This window comes from Mesoplodon densirostris, chromosome 1, assembly GCF_025265405.1.
Source record: "Mesoplodon densirostris isolate mMesDen1 chromosome 1, mMesDen1 primary haplotype, whole genome shotgun sequence".
Lineage (NCBI taxonomy): Eukaryota > Metazoa > Chordata > Mammalia > Artiodactyla > Ziphiidae > Mesoplodon > Mesoplodon densirostris.
The window spans coordinates 186831763-186852549 of record NC_082661.1 but is presented as its reverse complement, the minus strand read 5'-3'; the positions used below and the strand labels follow the sequence as shown (position 1 = coordinate 186852549).

At 37.8% G+C, this 20787-nt stretch overlaps 1 protein-coding gene across 1 annotated transcript in view; it reads left to right on the top strand.

The window, feature by feature from the left end:
- Positions 1 to 1469: 1469 nt before the first annotated feature.
- The window catches only part of GC (GC vitamin D binding protein), a 31876-nt gene continuing 12558 nt past the window's right edge, over positions 1470 to 20787 (top strand). The window contains exons 1-6 of the mRNA XM_060092538.1: positions 1470 to 1536; positions 15132 to 15201; positions 15782 to 15914; positions 17995 to 18206; positions 19347 to 19479; positions 19780 to 19874. Of these exons, the coding sequence (XP_059948521.1) occupies positions 1479 to 1536; positions 15132 to 15201; positions 15782 to 15914; positions 17995 to 18206; positions 19347 to 19479; positions 19780 to 19874 (701 nt within the window). The 5' untranslated portion in view covers positions 1470 to 1478. The remainder of the gene's footprint in view (positions 1537 to 15131; positions 15202 to 15781; positions 15915 to 17994; positions 18207 to 19346; positions 19480 to 19779; positions 19875 to 20787) is intronic.

The window sequence follows — 20787 nt, the reverse complement described above, 5'->3', positions numbered from 1 at the left end:
ATCTTGCTTAGTTATCCTTTTCCAACTACCTGGACTGTATTTTCTGAACTTAACACTCAACAATTTTCAATATAGGTGGAGAATCTTACTAAAAATGTAACTGCTTATGCAATTTGAGATTTTGATGGAATCTGACTATGCAGTTAATCCTTAGCTACTAAATTGATATCAGAATTCTTTACCACTTATCTGTGATGGTCCTAAACTCATAATACAAGCTGGCTTCAAGATTTTCCACTGAGTTCTAGGCCTCATTAGTTTCAATAACCTTCTCAGATATTATAAATTTGGAGAGCCAGTGAAAAGTGGGGGCAATAACTAGAATAAGAGCAATAGTTAACATTAATGCATGCTACCATGTGTTTGTTATTATGGTAAACCTTGCACAGTATCTTAAGTTCACAACACTCTTGTAACAAAAGTATTAGAAGTTATCATCATTTTGCATAGGAGAGAGATGAGGCTTAGAGAGATGATTTTCCAAGGTTATATAGCCGATAAGAGCTGAGTAGGGATTTGATTCCAGAGCTGGTGTACCCAACCCTTATCTGACCCTGTTTCCTGAAAAGATGACTACTGCAAGAACGAGATGCTGACCTGTTTCCAATGATGGAATGAATGACAACTACCTGTGCCTTTCTGGGCAAGCCATAGAATCTCTGGGGTTTAGTTCCTTCTTCTGTAAAATGAAGATGGTGGATTCTGCATTCTACAAGGCCAACTGTGTACTCTCAAGTTATATTATCCTAAAATATACTAGTTGTATAGTACTAGTAAAAAGAACTTTAAATTAGCTATGGGGAGTCCAAGATTTGCCACTAACTTTTGTGATTTCAAGGGTTATTTTTAATATGTATGTCAGTGCTTTAGAAATATATATGTGCAATATAGCACATAAATATAAAGTACTATCCCAATCATCTTCAATAAAATATATAGCATTAAAATTATGGATTTGAGCAATTGGGATAAATTGGGTTCTCACTTTTTTTGCCCTTATTAAACATCTAGTCTGTGATATTTTAAGATAATCTTTATTTGTAGTAGGTTTAAACAAAGAGACACCTCCAAGTTTCCATTTATACACATGAGAAGGGTAGGGAATGTCCAAAGACAACACAGAAAGAGGGAGGGAAAATGTGCCCATAAATATGTTAGATAAGCTTTAGCAAAAAGCAGAAGTGGGGGGGGGAATCTATATATACCCTGACTCTTTTGCAGTTTGACAAAGTTAATGATTAAAATCTCCTAGATTTTCCACTACTTTTTCCCCAGGTTGTCTATTTGCCTTGATTGATGATATTTTATCTCTTGTGGCCCAAGGATGACTGCCCTTCCTTCCATGTAGAGATTAATAATTGATTAGCTCACAGTCAGGAATCTTATTAGTAAAAGGGAATTGGTTACTTTTGGATGCTATTTTTTTTAACTGGGTAACATACAGGAGACGGGGTGCTACAGGACTTGCTGGCAGAAAAATGAAGAGGATCCTGGTTTTCCTGCTTGCTGTAGCATTTGTGCATGCTCTAGAGAGAGGTAAGGAATCAAAGGGGGGTTAATCTGAGCTCAAATGCCACATAGAGTGTTCAATTAGAATAGCGAAGAAGTCACGATAAGAATCTCATGAAAGAAAGAAAAACAATATAATTTGTCACTTATCTTTCCCTGTTTTCTTGATAACCAAGATCTTAAAAAATGGTTCAAAATTAGAATATTTTTATTTGTTAAAGGAGAACGCAAATGGAGGCTGTGATCCATCACTGAGCTTTGTTTTTCAGACTTCAAATATTCATTGCCATTGAGAGTACAATATACCATATCAATGATGAAGTCAACAGATTTCTTTGATCTTCTTCAAGGAATCCTCTATATGTAATATTTGAAAATGCATTATAGTTTCTAAAATATCTCACATAAAAGAATTCATTAGCTAAGAAATATGACTATCAAGGTCTCTGAGCTATATTTTTCATTAAGTTCATTCATCAAATGGTGTCTTCGTCTTTGAGCAGTATACAACTTTATAAGTTCCCAAGCTGCGAAATTCATAATCAGTTCCAATTTACTTTCTGGCTGATTCTTTAATGCTTATAAAAGGAATCTGCATTCATCCGGCTTCAAAAATTAAAATTTTCATGTAGTGCTGCCAGTTAACTGCTTTACCCAAGTCATACATTAATACTCATATTAATAATATTTAACCAGTAGAATAAAATGCGTGTATCCCAGGAATCAACAGTTATTAACGATGACAAGAATAACCTTACTCCTGACCTTATTTTTTTTACATTCATTTTTTTTAAATACCTCATTTATGTCATTCAAATTATTTTAAATTTTGTCTTATTCATGTCCCTTACAAGACGTCTGAATAGCCCAGGTCCCAAGGAACCCTGAAAGCTTACTCCTTCACCCATGGTTTCCCTGTGGCAGATCTGAACCTGAAAAGTCTTCCTGAAGTAGGTTCAGATCTGGATTTTCAAAACACAGAAAGTCCAGTAATGGTTATGTCCTGGGATTATATGTGGATGCCATAATGTGCCATTTTGAACTACTGACTCAGTAAATGTACACTGGCTTCACTTCAAAGAATTACAGTGCTTTGGAGAATAACAGTATTCTGCAACCTCTATTTCAACATCCTTTAGCATTCTCTCAGCCTCTGATGAAACAGATGCTAAAAACTTCAAGTAAGCTCCCTTGAAGGTCTGAACTTCACAATGAACTAGATTACCTATGTGCCATAGGTCAGATCATGACTCCTGAGACATAAAGTACAATTACCTACATAATAAATGTCCAATACTTGGGGACAGTAGTCCTGACCCATCAGTCCTCTGTTCTGTAATACCTGAGCATAACCCAAATACCAAGTCAGTGTTTTACCTGGAAGCTAGGTGTGCTCACTCCTGGCAGGAAGTGTACAGATTGAAAGAGTTGAGAGGAACTTTGGATGCTGGAGGATTGGTTTGGGTTGCAGTTCTCTGCCTAGTTCTACAGAGCTGACCAACCACCCACAGCATTTGTCTAGAGACTCTTTTCCAAGGTGTATTTCCTTCAAGACTCATTTTGGAAAGATGTTTCTAGGGCCAAACATATTTAAGAAATAAGCCAGACATTAGTCTTTCTTGGTTGGTTCATAATCAATGTTTTTGTTGTTCTAAGAGTTCTGAGAAATCAAAACAAGATAATTTAACTTTATTCAATACAATAAAGTTTCCCAAACACATGGGCTCTTTCCTAAAATGCCTATATCCCACGGAAGCAGTCTTTGGAAAACCTCAGTTCTAAAGTGGATACAATATGAACGTTAGCTCCAGTCAGGCTCATCCTCTTCTATCAAATGGCATTGGGGATTCAGTTCACAAGCCCTTGGGTACATCTTGAGAGAGAAGGGCTTACCAAATATGCCAAATCTAAATGATATTATAATATCCACTTTAGCTACCCTGTGAGAGGCAAGAAAGTTATGTTTCCAATTGCCTCCACTTGGCTTCTTTACTCAAAACTGAAATGGATAAAGCACTAATCTAAATCATATCTTTCCCTCTTCCCAAGAAACAAGAAGGCTACTGATACTGCTACACAATTACCAAAGAAATAATGCTACAGGAAGCAAAGCACTGCTGTTTATAAGAGCTACTGGCAAGAACATTTTCCTTTTGCTTTAAGCATTTCATTCTCGGCATAATTTTATTAAACATGGTATCAAATAGCAAGAAGAAAGTCAATTCCCCTTGAGGTGGGGAGGAAGCTGTATTTCTCCTTTTCCCACTTACCTGTCGAAACAGCCCTAAAACAATGTGGTTCATCCCAATCTTCCAAACCACCACTGACTCACTGTTTCTCTTTTCTACAAGTTGCCACCCCTTCATCAGGAGCCATGTGAAAAACAAAATTGTCCTCAGTTTGATTCAGGAACATAGCTGTACAGAATGCTAAAGAGAAGTAATTTAGAATAAGAAGATATTCTATTGATACTTTCCCGGATATGTCTGTATATGCTCTCTGCAAAATAAGCATAATTTTATGCTTATTTTGGTGCTTAGTCACTTCCTCAGGTGACTGAGGAGGCAACAGGATTTGAGATCTACATGATGAAAAGAAGACAGCCATGCAAATATCTAGAAGTATGTTTCAAGCTGAGGAACTCAGGTGCAAATGTCCTGAGCTAGGAACAAATATGGCCTGATCCAAGTTCACAAAGCACCCAGAGTAAAAGCATTAAAGAGGCTTAGCTGAGAAGGGAAAGGAGGAAAGGAGGAAGAGCTGAAGTCAAAGAGGTAGCTAACTTCATCATCAAAAGCAATGTTAGGGCTTCCCTGGTAGCGCAGTGGTTGAGAGTCTCCCTGACGGTGCACGGGACATGGGTTCGTGCCCCGGTCCGGGAAGATCCCACATGCCGCAGAGCGGCTGGGCCCGTGAGCCATGGCCGCTGAGCCTGCGTGTCTGGAGCCTGTGCTCCACAACGGGAGAGGCCACAACAGTGAGAGGCCCGCGTACAGAAAAAAAAAAAAAAAAAAAAAGTAATGTTAACCTAATAGCAAAATTATGCTTCATTGTTATGAGGTGCAATGCCAGTATGAATTCACCATCACATATGGGGTATGGGGATGAGTAGGTATACTTTAAAAGGCCACAAGTTTGAAGATGATGAAAGAAGATGAAGAAATCCTTAAAAGGAACTGATTACCTTCCCCCTAGTATCTATGGTCACTTAACTTCTTTATTCTGCCCACTCTACCCTCCTCTCTATTTTCCCCCCAGTTCACTCTGTTTCAGCCACACTGGCCTCCACACTAGCTCCCACTGTCTGTATTCTGCACCCCAGGGATCTGCATTAGCTCCTCACTCATCTTAGAACATGGATCCCCTCTGTCTGCTCCAAGTTCACATACAGAGAAGACTTCCCTGACCAATCTACCTCAAATAGCACCTACTACTCCATTTTTCTCTATTCCCTTACCGTTTTTGTTTTGTTTTATTTTGCTTTTATTTTTAGCACTCATCACCTTATTACCAGCTGTTCATTTGTTTATTGTAATGAAAGTAAGATGTAGAATGTAAGCTCCATGAATTGAAGGACTTTTTGTTCCTTGCTGGAATTCTCAGTTTTAGAACACTACTTGCCATATATTATGTGTAGTAGTTTTTTGTGTGTAAAATCACAAAACCAAGGTTATTAGAGTACCTACCTCATAAGGTAGTTTTGAGTATTTAAGGAAAATTAAATATCAACTAGGACACATAATATATATCCTGGAAGGAGTAAACTTTAAGTCTTTTGTTATTTTCATTATAAGTTTTATATATAGTATCCACTGTGAAGCATTGGCACTAGATTTTATCCACTGAATAAAATAGCTAATAGTTTATTTACAATATGTTAACATGTTCAAAATCTTTCAGATAGATTTATTTCATCCTTTCAACACCGTGATGAGCTCAGTACTATTATCCCCATTTTATAAATGGGGAAAACTGAGGAAAAGAGGGGTTAAGTAACTTATCCAAAGTAACTGAGCTAGTAAGTGTCAGGATCAGAATTTTACATCAATTCACTGGGTTTACAAAGACAGTCACTCAAAATCACTGCTTTGCTGCCTCTCATGAGACACATACCTGAAATACTTTCACTAATCTTAGTATAAGTGTAAGAGAGAACCAATCATTGACACCAATTTAGGGGGAAGTAAGTGAAATTCATTCTGTCCACCACGGTCATCCATAACTGATCCAAATCCCAGTTCATCCCTATTCCATGAAACCAGCTCTGTCTTCTAACTTCCTGTTTTCCTGGCACTATCACCTCTAAATCATTTATGTTCAATCCTGTAGAGCACTGTTGGATTTTATTTTATTCATTTTTGTTATCAGTATCCAATCATTTCTATATTCTATAAATTTCAGCCCTAAAATATGTCAGCCTTGTACCGAACCTCCTCAGTGTTCCCTTTTGTCTGTCTCCTTTACCCCCTGCATAGATCTAGTTCTCAAAGCCTGGGAACACTGGCTCTTTTGTCTACTACATTTCCACTTTCTTTTTCTTTTTTTTTCTTTTTTTTTTTGCGGTACGCGGGTTTCTCACTGCTGTGGCCTCTCCCGTTGCGGAGCACAGGCTCCGGATGCGCAGGCTCCGCGGCATGTGGGATCTTCCCGGGCCGGGGCACGAACCCGTGTCCCCTGCATCGGCAGGCGGACGCTGAACCACTGCGCCACCAGGGAAGCCCTCCACCTTCTTATACTGTCCTTGTGCAGGCCCTTATTAACGTTTACCCAGCTATCGTAATGGCTTCCCTAGCCAAATCTCTACCTCCCATCCCTTCCCCAATCAACTCATAGTAAAATACAATGCAAAACTTGACATAACGTGGTAAGTGGAGTCCAAAAATGAAATACATAAAAATTAGGATCACTTTTGGGAGGTAAATGAAATACTAGGGGTGAACATGTATAGCTGACTGGTGCGATTCTAGCTGTCAGACTGTCTGATACAAACCCACCCCAATTCTGGTCTCTGTTTGGAGTCATGTGATGGTGGGTACAACCAAAAATGTTGACATCCTAATGCCTGGAACCTGCTAAGAGGTTAGCTCACATCACAAAGGGGAATTAAGGTTTCAGACAGAATAAAGGTTGTTAGTCAGCAGACCTTAAAGTAGAAAAACAATGCTGGATTATATGAGTGAGACCAATGTAATCACAAAAAGGGAGCAAAACAGAATCAGTCAGAGGATGATGTCGCTAAAGAGAAAAGGCACAAAGAGACACGAAGTTGCCAGCTTTGAAGATGGAGGAAGGAGGCCTTGAGCCTAGAATCCTAGGCCACCTCTAGAAGTTGGAGTAGGCAAGGAAATGGATTCTCCCTTAGAGCATCCAGAAAGAACACAATCCTGCTGACACCTTGATTTTAGCCCAGAGAGACCTGTGTCAGTCTACCCAGTAGAAATGTAAAGCAGTAAGTTTAAGCCACTGAATTTGAATTACTGAATTACAGTAGCAATAGAAACCTAATACTGTAGGTTTCTGGGTTCTGTGACAGGCTGGGACTTCCCCAAGGAAAGGATCATTGAGTGAAAGCATCTCACTGTTGATAGACTATGATCTCATTGGTCAGATCCAGGGAGAATCGGCCAGGAGATAACTGGGGTACATGTTAACTCATTTCCATGCTTCCTGGGAGTTTTCTATTTTTATCTTCTCTTCCATTTCCTTCTGACCAGAAAGTAATTTAGCCTACCGTCTGAGAGAAGGACTGGAGCAAGTCATATGGGATCCTTATCACAAGGGCATATAGGTATCATCACTGGATTGTACTATTAGAAGAGTTGCTAACATTCATTATGTTTTTACCATGTTAGGCAGGAGATGTGCTAGGTATTTTTACATAGACTAACATATTTCACAGAACAGCCTTAATAACAAGGTACTATTTCACTTAGATCCCAAGATTACTTTTCCTTGAGTACAGCTCTGAGTTGGTCATTCCTCTCCATGAATGTATTTCAATAGATACCCCATTACCTTAAAAAATAAGTAAAACTTTGGTGATCAAGTTTTCTAGTATTTAATTCCACTGCTTCAGTTTTATTGTTTTACTCATTCTCCAGATATGACTGGTGATTTTCTAACTTCAGATATTTCTTCATGTTCTCTCCACTTAAAATTCCTCTCCCAATTCACTTATCCCTGTTAAAATCCTGCCCATCATTCGTGGTCCACTTCAAGTAATAGTTCCTTTCATGAGGTTTTCTAAAAGCTCTCTTCCATTCCATGGGTTCATATGCTTTGTTTCAATCTCTTCCATGGCAATGATCACTACTGCTGCTATTGGTGTTGTATTCTTATTCTTATCTCTACTATCAGACCTCAGTTCCTTAAATATTGGTGGCTTTCAAGTTTCTTGTATGTGCTTTATCATGTTATTTATTCTTATATTGTTTTAAAAACTAAGCCCTGTAATGCATTCTAAGTTTCCAATTCAGGATACCAAAGACACCACCCTCACTCATGCCAAAGGTGGGAGAGGGAAACTTGCTCCCTTATTTTCACCTCTGCAAAAGCATTTGTTGATGACAAGGTACTCAACTTGTGAAGGAAAAGCAAGGTGGAATGAGATGTGTGGAGGAAGAATGCCTCCTCTGGGACTTTGGTGAGTGTAGCATCTATATGGGCTACCACCCGTGTTGAAACCAAAGGCATCAAATTTGAGTGAGTCTATGAGGCCATCCTCTATGGCAATTTTAGTATCAGGGCAACTGACCCATTGCCCCTATATCTTCTACTGGCTTTGAATTTTCAACATCTGAAATATTCCACTGATGGCGTCCTAAGAAGTACAGTTTATTTCCTCTAGATAGTTAATCTATAGATGTCATGCAGAACTCTAGGTTTACTTTCCATTGACGTAAGCTCAAAATTGCACCCCTGCTTGCAAACATCAATATGAAACCAGATCAATGCTTTATATAATAGTGATTTAAAATGTCAATGGAAATGAGACACAAAAAGCCTGAAAAGTGAAATAAAAGTACTAATTTGAATACCACTTCTTCATTGACAATGTTTTTAATGACATATCAGCAGTTTTCTTTAGTTCCAATAATCAAGGCAACTTCCTAAACCAGCCCAACAATATTTAACTTCTCAACTAAAACCACTGCTCTGAATATCTAGCCCACCTAGTTTGAACAAATACTACAAACCATATTCTTTAAGTTAAAAAAAAAACGCACTAATACACTGACCTTTTCTGACATAGATGAGTCTGTCAGTGCAGAATGGAAATAAAATGTCAAAGAAATAAAATTTCAAAAATATAAATGCCCAACAGTTCTGAAAGCCCATGATTCTCCAGAATAGGAAAATAACAACGTAAGACAGTTCCTAGTATCCTGTATAAGCATTTTTATTCAACTCAACATATATAGGGTCCAACCATTGCTCCCGGTATACAAACAGCTTTTCTAGAGGACCAAACTGGTTTTAGAGAATAATTATAACAATAGTTAAAGCATTCAAAATACCCTTTTTAGTAAAGTCTGTACCATAACAATGAGTATCCTATTGTCTATCCCCACTAGATTAAAAGTTCCATAAGGGCAAGGATGTGTCTATTTTGCTCTTTATTGTATATTCAATACTGAACCCAATGCCTGGCATAGAGTAAGTCTTCAAGACATGCCTGTTGCATGTATGAATGAGTATTGTCAGCTGTGTTAGGAGAGGAGAGATGCATGAAGCAGTAAAGATTTCCCCAAAGTAAACCAAATGTTTTCAAAAGTCCAGAATTAGGCACAACTGACCAGAATGTTTCACAATACAGACAGAAAAGGGACATGCTGTTGCAAAAAGCAACAATTCTGTTAACGACATTTGTAAACATTGAGTGTTTAGGGGTCACAATGTGAAAATGATTTCGCCAGTGTCACTAAGATTATGCCAATATTTACTAGCGCCGTATCAAAGTCCAGACTGCCCTCTTCATAACCACATGGCACATTAAAGAACAGAGTATGTCATTTACAATTCATTTGATATAGGATTTAATTATATAAATGAAAGTGAGTTCAACTGGTGTGAAAACATTAAGCAGTACTCCATGGAATAGGGAATTGATTTAGAACAATCTCATGGCAAATTAAGTTCAGTATTTGTTACGTTTGAAAGATGAGAAAGTGGTTAACATACTCGCTTAACCAGTTCAGCTCCAGGTCTTCTCTTTGAATAAATGAATAGATGAATTTTATTATTTTTTTTCTTTTTTGCGGTACACGGGCCTCTCACTGTTGTGGCCTCTCCCGTTGCGGAGCATGGGCTCCGGACGTGCAGGCCCAGTGGCCATGGCTCACAGGCCCAGCCGCTCTGCAGCATGTGGGATCTTCCCGGACCGGGGCACGAACCCGTGTCCCCTGCATCGGTAGGCGGACTCTCAACCAGTGCGCCACCAGGGAAGCCCTAGATGAATTTTTTTTAATCAGAAATATTTCAGGTAATCTACCTGAAAAATACATGGTGCAACGGCTTCCTCTACAGGTTACTTTTGTAAGAGCAGTTTTACCCTCATATTTTAATTCTGAATTTCTTCAATGCCTATTTGCGCTTTTTCCCTTGCTTCTGTTTTGCCCAAGACTGAATATTCCAGCAAAAATGGTTCCAAAACCATTTAAAGTCTTGTGTAGTTGATCTAGTTTCCCAGTTTTCTGTCATTGCATTCTAACTAAAGCAGCACCTAACACCCATGGATTCCAATGTGTTTCTGTGCAATCTCAGTTGTTTAACTAGCTTTAACTAAATCAGGAGATAAACTGTAGTCTCCACTTATACCATATTCACATGCACTCACGTTCTCAACACACTGAATGAAACTCTACTTTCTTAATGAAGTGAGAAATCTGGAAAGTTAGAACAAAATAGTTTTTTAAATGTTCAGAGGTGCCCCCATTGAATGCAGGGTCTCATTTTGCATGGTCACAATAAAACAGAAGTGACCTCTGCAGTTTTATAGGGAGAGTTTATTAAGCAAAGCTATTTCCTTTGCATTAAGAACAAAGGAGTTATTTGAGTATTTTTTGTGGCTTGAAACCATAAGCTTTGGGAGAAAAAACATTCTATATAATTTCTTACTGTTTCTAAAGGGGGTGATTTTGTAAGCTTTTAGAAGTGATCTCAAAGATCATGAGGATACGATTGTGTACTAAATTCAGGAATCTAATACATACCGTTATTTAAACTCCATTTGAATATTTTAAGGACAAAACAAACTCACTTCAAAAAGCTGTTTGGGCTTCCCTGGTGGCGCAGTGGTTGAGAGTCCGCCTGCCGATGCAGGGGACACGGGTTCGTGCCCCGGTCCGGAAAGATCCCACATGCCGCGGAGCGGCTGGGCCAGTGAGCCATGGCCGCTGAGCCTGCATGTACAGAGCCTGTGCTCCGCAACGGGAGAGGCCACAACAGTGAGAGGCCGGCGTACCGCAAAAAAAAAAAAAAAAAAAAAAAAGCTGTTCATCATTTCAGCTATTAATTAGCCACAGCTATAAAGTTCTCTCACTCTGAACTAAAATCCACTGCCAGCCATTTTCCCCAGTTCTACCCAGGAGCAACAAAAACTCCACTGACATCCTACTACTACATCTTCTCACTTATAGGAAGACAGCTCTACCCTAAATTTTTTCCATCTGGGCCCTAATCTTCAGTCCCACTGAATACCATTAATGATTAACAGAAAATTTCTGCCTTATTTTGACCTTCTGAAACTGTGACAATATCCAACCTTGTAAACAAGTCAATAAATTACAGAAAATGTACTAGATATGAAGGTTCTCAGTCAATAGAGTATAAAAAGCCACTATCAATCCTACTGTCTTGTCTAGTTTACAAGATAATGTGAGATTTGATGATGCAGGTTTATCCACCTTTTTTGTGATTTTGATAGTATTTGAGTTGGTCCCTTATTACAAAATGCCGCTTAAGAAGGCCTTTGTTCCTCAATTCTGACTTCTCACCTTAGTTATATGCATTGAACAGTCCACCTGAAAGACGTAGGGTACAACAGCTTCCTCTACAGGCAATTTTCACTGAAATCAGGCATTTTTAACATTAATTCTAACAAATCCCAAAGAGAATCTTTTTATTTTTTATATTTTTAATTTTTTGGGGGCTGTGTTGGGTCTTCTTTGCTGCATGCAGACTTTCTCTAGTTGCAGGAGGCTACACTTCATTGTGGTGTATGGGTTTCTCACTGTGGTGGCTACTCTTGCTGCGGAGCACGGGCTCTAGGCACATGGGCTTCAGTAGTTGTGGCTCACAGGCACTCTAGAGCACAGGCTCAGTAGTTGTGGCGCACAGGTTTTGTTGCTCCACGGCATGTGGGATCTTCCCGGACCAGGGATCGAACCCATGTCCCCTGCATTGGCGGTGGATTCTTAACCACTGTGCCACTAGGGAAGTCCCGAGAATCTTTTTAAAAGGAAAAAAAGGGGTTCCCTGGTGGCGCCGTGGTTGAGAGTCCGCCTGCCGATGCAGGGGACACGGGTTCGTGCCCTGGTCCGGGAAGATCCCACATGCCGCGGAGTGGCTGGGCCTGTGAGCCATGGCCGCTGAGCCTGTGTGTCCGGAGCCTGTGCTCCGCAACGGGAGAGGCCACAACAGTGAGAGGCCCGTGTATCGCAAAAAAAAAACAACAACAAACAAAACAAAACAGAAAACAACAACATCTTCCCCAGCCAGTATCCAACCACTATCACCTCCACTCCAAACCATAAAACAAGAATTTCTACATATAAGCAATATCATATGATATAAAATAGACGACTAATAAAGACCTACTCTATAGCACAAGAAACTCTACTCAGTACTCTGTAATGGCCTATATGAAAAAAGAATCTTAAAGAGTGGATATATGTATAACAGAATCACTTTGCTGTACACCTGAAACACAACATTTTAAATCAACTATACTCCAATTTAAAAAAAAAGAATTCCTACTCTACCTTATGTATCTTCATGGGCTGTTCATATTTTCTATTTCTTCCTGGTTCCGTCTTGGAAGGTTATACCTTTCTAAGAACTTGTCCATTTCTTCCAGGTTGTCCATTTTATTGGCATAGAGTTGCATTTAGCAGTCTCTTAGGATGCTTTGTATTTCTGTGGTATCCACTGTAACTTCTCCTTTTTCATTTCTAATTTTATTGATTTGAGTCTTCTCCCTCTTTTCCTTGATGAGTCTGGCTAAAGGTTTATCAATTTTGTTTACATTCAAAGGATCAGCTTTTAGTTTTATTGATCTTTGCTATTGTTTTCTTTGTTTCTATTTCATTTATTTCTGCTCTGATTTTTTCTTTCTTTCCTTCTGCTAATTTTGGGTTTTGTTTATTCTTCTTTCTCTATTTCCTTGAGGTGTAATGTTAGATGGTTTATTTGAAATTTTTCTTGTTTCTTGAGGTAGGCTTGTATTGCTATAAACTTCCCTCTTAGAACTGCTTTTGCTGCATCCCAAGGGTTTTGGACCATTGTGTTTTCATTGTAATTTGTCTCTAGGTATTTTTTGATTTCCTCTTTGATTTCTTCAGGACCTCTTGGTTATTTAGTAACGTATTATTTAGCCTCAATGTATTTGTGTTTTTCACATTTTTTCCCCTGTAGTTGATTTCTAGTCTCATAGCATTGTGGTCAGAAAAGATGCTTGATATGATATCAATTTTCTTAAAGTTACTAAGGCTTTATTTGTGACCCAAGATGTGATCTATCCTGGAGAATGTTCCATGTGCACTTGTGAACTGTAATCTGCTGTTTTTGGATGGAATGTCCTATAAATATCAATTAACTCTATCCAGTCTATTGTGTCATTTAAAGCTTGTGTTTCCTTATTAATTTTCTGTCTGGATGATCTGTCCGTTGGGGTAAGTGAGGTGTTAAAGTCCCCCACTATTACTGTGTTACTGTCAATTTCCTTTTATAACTGTTAGCAGTTGCCTTATGTATTGAGGTGCTCCTATGTTGGGTGCATATATATTTATAATTCTTATATCTTCTTCTTGGATTGATCCCTTGATCATTATGTAGTGTCCTTCCCTTTTCTCTTGTAATAGTCTTTATTTTAAAGCCTATTTTATCTGATGTGAGTATTGCTACTCCAGCTTTCTTTTCATTTCCATTTGCATGGAATATCTTTTTCTATCCCCTCACTTTTAGTCTGTATGTGTCCCTAGGTATGAAGTGGGTCTCTTGTAGACAGCACATATATGGGTCTTGTTTTTGTATCCATTCAGCAAGCCCGTGTCTTTTGGTTGGAGCATCTAATCCATTCACATTTATGGTAATTATCAATATGTATGTTCCTATTGCCCTTTTCTTAATTGTTATGGGTTTGTTTTTGTAGGTCCTTTTCTTCTCTTGTGTTTCCCACTTAGAGAAGTTCCTTTAGCATTCATTGTAGTGCTGTTTGGTGGTGTTGATTTCTCTTAACTTTTGCTTGTGCGTAAAACTTTTGACTTCTCTGTCGAATTTGAATGAGATCCTTGCTGGGTAGGGTAATCTTGGTTGTAGGTTCTTCCTTGTCATAACTTTAAACATACCATGACACTCCCTTCTGGCTTGTAGATTTTCTGCTGAGAAATCAGCTGTTAACCTTAGGGGAGTTCCCTTGTATGTTGTCATTTTTCCCTATTGCTTTCAATAATTTTTATTAATTTGATTACTATGTGTCTCAGCATGTTTCTCCTTGGGTTTATCCTGCCTGGGACTCTCTGCACTTTCTGGACGTGGGTGACTATTTCCTTTCCAATTTTAGGGAAGTTTTCAACTATAATCTCTTCAAATATTTTCTTGGGTCCTTTCTCTCTCTCTTCTCCTTCTGGGACCCCTATAATGTGAATGTTGGTGCATTTAATATTGTCCCAGAGGTCTCTGAGACTGTCCTCAATTCTTTTCATTCTCTTTTCTTTATTCTGCTCTGTAGTAGTTATTTCCACTATTTTATCTTTCAGGTCACTTATCCATTCTTCTCCCTCAGTTATTCTGCTATTGATTCCTTCTAGTTTTCATTTCAGTTATTGTATTGTTCATCTGTTTGTTCTCTAATTCTTCTAGGTGTTTGTTCTTTAATTCTTCTAGGTCTTTGTTAAACATTTCTTTCATCTTCTCGATCTTTGTCTCCATTCTTTTTCCGAGGTCCTGGATCATCTTCACTATCATTATTCTGAATTCTTTTTCTGGAAAGTTGCCTATCTCCACTTCATTTAGCTGCTTTTCTGGGGTTTCATCTTGTTCCTTCATCTGGTACAGAGTCCTCTGCCTTTTCATTTTGTCTATCTTTCTGTGAATGTGGTTTTCCTTCCACAGGCTGCAGAACTGTAGTTCTTCTTGCTTCTGTTGTCTGCCCTCTATAGTTCATTCTTTTTCTTAATTTATTTCTTTAATTTTCATTAAAGTTTATAGCATGCCATCAAAGTTTGATCCATTATGATAAAACAGAAAGGAACCAAAAAGTGAAACTGCATATAAGTATTGAGAAAAATGCTACTTTCACCATTGATGAATCATGTGGATGATCCCTTTGTATATATACATTTAATGCAACATTCATTTAAAAGGAAAAAGATACTTTTTTTATATGTATTTCTGGTTCCTAGGTCGAGATTATGAGAAAGATAAAGTCTGCAAGGAATTCACCAGCCTGGGAAAAGATGACTTCACATCTTTGTAAGTATGAGGTACTCGCTCACTCTCCTGGTTACCTGACCTTGAATGAAGCTAAGTGTGAGGTATCTTCAATTCTGCGTCAGGGACTGAACTGATCTCCATTAAGACTAAGAGGATAGAGCCCCAGGGTCAAAGTGGGCAGAGATGTCAGGTAAATGGAGGACATCCAAAGATTCCAGTTGACCTATTGTTAATATGGTCTAACAATTTGTTACAAGTATACTAATGAGTTGAGAAAACAAGTAAGCATAGTTTTCTAAGGTGAATTAAAAGGCAAATAGTACATGCTAGGACGCAGGCAAACAAAGGCAGCAAGGTAAAGGACAGGTTCATTTGGGGAGGCTTGAGAGAGGAAAGAACATCAGGCTGGTTTGATGGAACTCTCAAACCCAAGTTCTACTGTTACAAGATGCGTTTTTGTTCTAGATAAACTTATTTTTAAAGCCAATGTCATATTTTCATTAGTCAAAAACATGTGTGCAATATTCCACTAAAAATTTGAATAGATTTCATATTAAAATATGTGCAAATGTGAAAATTTAAAAAAATTCTGCATACATTGATTTCTATTTCTCCTCAGGTCAATGGTCCTATACAGCAGAAAATTTCCCAGTGGCACCTTTGAACAGATCAGTCATCTTGTGAATGAAGTTGTCTCCTTGACAGAAGCCTGCTGTGCTGAGGGGGCCAACCCTGACTGTTATGACAACAGGGTAGGATTGTGTGGTTGGCCATGTCTATGCTGGCCCATAGAAGGGGGTCAAGACAGGCCTTTATGTCATATCTTGGGGAAATTTTAGACAGCAACCCACCTACTCCAAGTTTGAGGGAGATACAAAGTCTATTATCCTAGAGCCCAAATTTATTCTGGTAGAGTAAACCAATTCTGCCCATTAGTCCTACAAGATTCAAATGAGAAAACTGGGGTGTGTATTATTAATTCATGGACCTCTCGAAATAATTCTAATATAGTCTGTGTATCTTAGAAGCCTACCAATACCCATATCTGTATCATGTCAAGACTGGTACCAGCTGCCCTGGAAAAACTTAGTGTTGGTTTCAAGTTATTTGGGGGTTCAAAAATTGCCCTGTATATACACACACAGTTCTGAGTTTTCTACCTTAGAGTATACACGCAGAAATAAAAAATGCTGAAATGACAGTTTTCAAAGTATAGACAACAGCTGAAAAATGTGAAACTACAGGTATTTCTAGCAATTTACTGATACTGTCATCAGGATGAATAAAAATGACATTTAGCTGCATCTTGATAAAGACCTCTACAGACAAGTGTCTCCCTGCTCAAGACTGCAGCAGTTAGCCAACAGACACAATGCTCCAAAGATCTGATTAGAATATATTCTATAACTCTTACCTATTAATTTCTTTACCTGGCCCTTATCTACATCCTAAGAACTTTATCATTTTCTCCCACCAACAACTCCACAAATAATATGTCATTTCAGCACAACCTTCTGCACTATCTTAAAATAAACAAGCAAACTACCAACTACAATTTTAAAAAAAGTACACATTTTTATTTCCATTTTATTTTATATATTTGTTAACCCATCCCTTGACCAGAAATGTTTGGTCATAACCCATCCAAGATTGTTAGAGACAGATCATAAGAACAGAGATAGCATTGACATTTTTTGGATAACACCTTTTTCCTGCTTTACAAAGCAATTTTTTCTACAAATATGTTACTTTCTTTGTAAACTTTGTTTTTTTATTTGAAAGGAGTAATAAAAAAGGAAAAACAGGAAACTTGCCAGGGAAAGAAATGGGAAAAGATTCACTGTTTACTTTTCGTTTACATAAATGATTTATCATGTTGCTTTGCTTTCCTTCATCGATAGGAAAGATCTTTAGAAGTTTTATCTTCAAAAGATATCTTATAAAATAACTGTAAAGATGTCAAAATCTTTTTCCCATGTAAATCTCCAATTTTTTCCATGGGCTTATTTCTATTTCCATGGGACTATTTCTATTCCACATTTTTATTCCATATATCAAATTCTTTCCAAAAAGAACATCTTGTTGCTACAACTGCTTTGGTGGTACTCTTACCATGGGCTTAGTCTGCCCACACGTATCTATGTACCACTGTTGAGGCAGTAAATTAAGTTGTACCAGTGCTTCAACCCATGATGCATAGGAGAATAAACTTTGGGACTTTGGGGAAAAAACAGACCCTCAGGCCTCATCTTTGATGTACTGATCAGAATTTCTGTGTTATGCAGCCCAGGCATTTCTTTTTTTTTTTTTTTGGCATTTTTTAGTTTTATACACTGATGCAAAAGCAGGCTAAAGAACCACTGAATAGGGGAATGCAAATCAATGTTGAAGACGAAAGCAGTCAAGGATTAAGAGCCTGTTCATTTAAGAAAGGGAGGGGAGGAGGGAAGAGGGAGGTCCCCATTCTTAGCAGTATTTAGAACAGAATACAGATGGGAGATCACTTCAGAATCAATGTAGCTTTTTCAAATGACCTCCCTCATCCTTAGAGATGTTAATATCCCTGTGGATAAACACTGAACTAGAGGATCAAACTTCTAACAGCTGCAATCACGTACAGTTAACTTGTTAATGAAGGTTCTCTTTTGGTCCTACTCTGAGTCTTCACATAAGACCCTGTACTAGCCTATAACTAGAATAATGCAGCTTGTCATGGCCAGTTTGTTACTAATGAGAATTTTAAAATTTAAGACTAAGTTGTTATACTAAATGGAGAACTATAAGCCTGGAAACTTGCACATATGTGAGTTTACTCTTCTTTTCTCACTCTAGACTTCAGCATTGTCTGCTAAGTCCTGCGAAAGTGACTCTCCATTCCCAGTGCACCCAGGAACTCCCGAGTGCTGCACCAAAGAGGGCCTTGAAAAGAAACTCTGTATGGCTGCCCTGAAGCACCAGCCACAAGAATTTCCTACCTATGTAGAGCCAACAAATGATGAGATCTGTGAGGCATTCAGGAAAGATCCCAAGGGGTTTGCTGATCAGTAAGCTGCTTTCATCATATGTAAAACTTCAGGGCATAAAATAACATACATGTCTAATCTAACCCCCCTTCTATATAAACACCTCTTATACCGCAACCCGGACAATTACCAATAACAAACTTGACTGTCACCCACAACATCCCATCTCTGTCAGTGCCTATTACAAATAGCTTTCTCAGATGGAGATGAAGTCAACTTTCCCAAACGCCTACCCTCTCTCATCCTAGTTCTAGTATCTGAAGCAGACTCACTTGGATCCCCTGTCTACATGACACGTTCAAATATTTGACAGCAGCTATTGTGATTCCTCTTATGTTAGGGATCCTTGCATACTCCATCTGACAGAATTTTATTGCTGTGCACAAGTATTTAATTTCCAGTAGAGCATAAGAAATAAACAGCTTTTTTTCATTCTTACAGTACATTCCCAGAAACACTTGTGAACATGACATTTGTTGTACCACATTAGTGGACATATTACTTTTACCTTCTTATTTAACATTCATGAAGAGCCGATTATATATTGATTCTTTACTCTCAGAAGATCATAAAGTTGGAAAAAAATTATGATAATAGAAAAAATATATATACACACACAGAATTCAAAAGCAACATCATTCAAACTGGCTTTAGAAGTATGAAATCAAGGTCATGATTTCATAAAAGTTGGTTGGCTTGCCCATCCCTGTAAATTCAGGGAGGATTTTGCCTAAGATCTCAGTCTCTTTAGACACTTAGTGGCTTATGCTCACAAAAATTAAAATAATTTCAACAACAAACAAGCCTATACACAACAATTGTCTAGAATAAAGAGATAATGAAAGATAATTCCATTACCTTCATTTCAATTTTTTCCACCAACATTAATAAGCAGCTACCATAGGCCACGCATATGGCAGACGCTAAAGGAATAAAGGGACAAATGACCCCTCCCAAGTAATCTACATGGAAATTTAAAAAAGATTTTTTAAATGAAGATACTGATTAAAAGTGATTAGTATTATAACCCTTTCTCTAAATCCCTAGTGCTTTTTAGATATTATAAATATCAACTAACATGCACCCTTTTTCCATCAAAATACTTCTGAAAAAGATTGTTTGCCACAAATGTTTTGACCAATCCTATTTTTCCTCCCACAGATTTATGTATGAATATTCCATTAATTATGGACAAGCTCCTTTGACACTATTAGTCAGTTACACTAAGAGTTCTCTCTCCATGGTAGGGTCATGCTGTACCTCACCAAACCCAACAGTATGCTTTTTGAAAGAGGTAAGTGTCATTTTGTTACATAGTTATGTTCTTTTTTCTTCTTCTTCTATTAATGCCGCTCCTTTCAAATAATGTTAGAAAGATTCCGATTCTGGAATCCGTAAACGTTTTTAAAATGCCTCTTTCGTATTTTGTTAATTGAGAAAAACACACAACCACCTCTGGGGAAAAAGTTCCGTTGGTCAGAATTCAGTTTTCTAGTCATCAAAAGGAGTCCAAATGGTCTCTTTTTGGCCATTCCTGTACACTGCTTTCAATGGATCCTGACCATCTAATGACATTCTCTCATTTATTTTCTAGAGACTTCAGCTTAAACAATTATCACTTCTCACCACAATGTCAAATAGAATCTGTTCACAATACTCTGCTTATGGGAAGGAGAAATCAAGGCTCAGGTAAAGATTTAGCACCATCAGCACGTATAGCTGTTTGTTTCTGCACTATTGATCCATAATATTAGGATTCTCTAAGAAAATGTTTGTAATAGAAGATACAAACCATAGTGTTATGCTCCAATAATCCTCAAATAGGGCCCAGTTATTTTTTCTTTTCTCTACACAAAATATGAATAAGGAACAAAACTTTTCTAAAACATAATTTGATTTTAATCAACCTTTTCCATATGCTCATATGGGAAGACTGGTAGACCACTAGATATTATCTCCTCAGTATTCATATTAGCATGCATTACAAACACACAAGCAAAAACAATCGTTTTTATTCATCACGTGTTACTTGCTTTGCCCATGTTTTTCTTGCGAAAAAACTTCCTGAATTCTTGTTATATGAAGCTTTGTGCTCTATAGTGTATATCTCTTAGGCTTCATGAATTTATTCTAATTACTTACTTTCTTTATAAGCTTCAATTTGATTTTTGTATGGCTATTGTTAATTTCACAATTTTGACAGTTTCTATGTTTACACTTCCCTCAACTTCTCAGACATCTAGATTTGCCAGCTTTATATCTTCAGTATTTAGAGTCTCTTTAATTCCTTTTACTCTGATCCACAAGTTTTTTCCTCTAATGGTAATGAAAGAATTCATGCTGGCACCAGATCTTAAGGTTCCCCCAAAGGGCATAGAAACTTACTTTCATGAGTCCTTTAAAAATAATCTTCCATTAGAACTACTGAAATACTAAATGGCATCTTCTCTAAAACTTCCCTTTAGTTTTCCTTGCATTTAGAGTATTTGGCATGCAGAGCATAGGAATTCATAGTATAAAACCCCCTATAACAATATACATATATGTCTTAATCATAAATTTATACTTGCATTCATGTCTAGGAATTTACTCCAAGGAACTA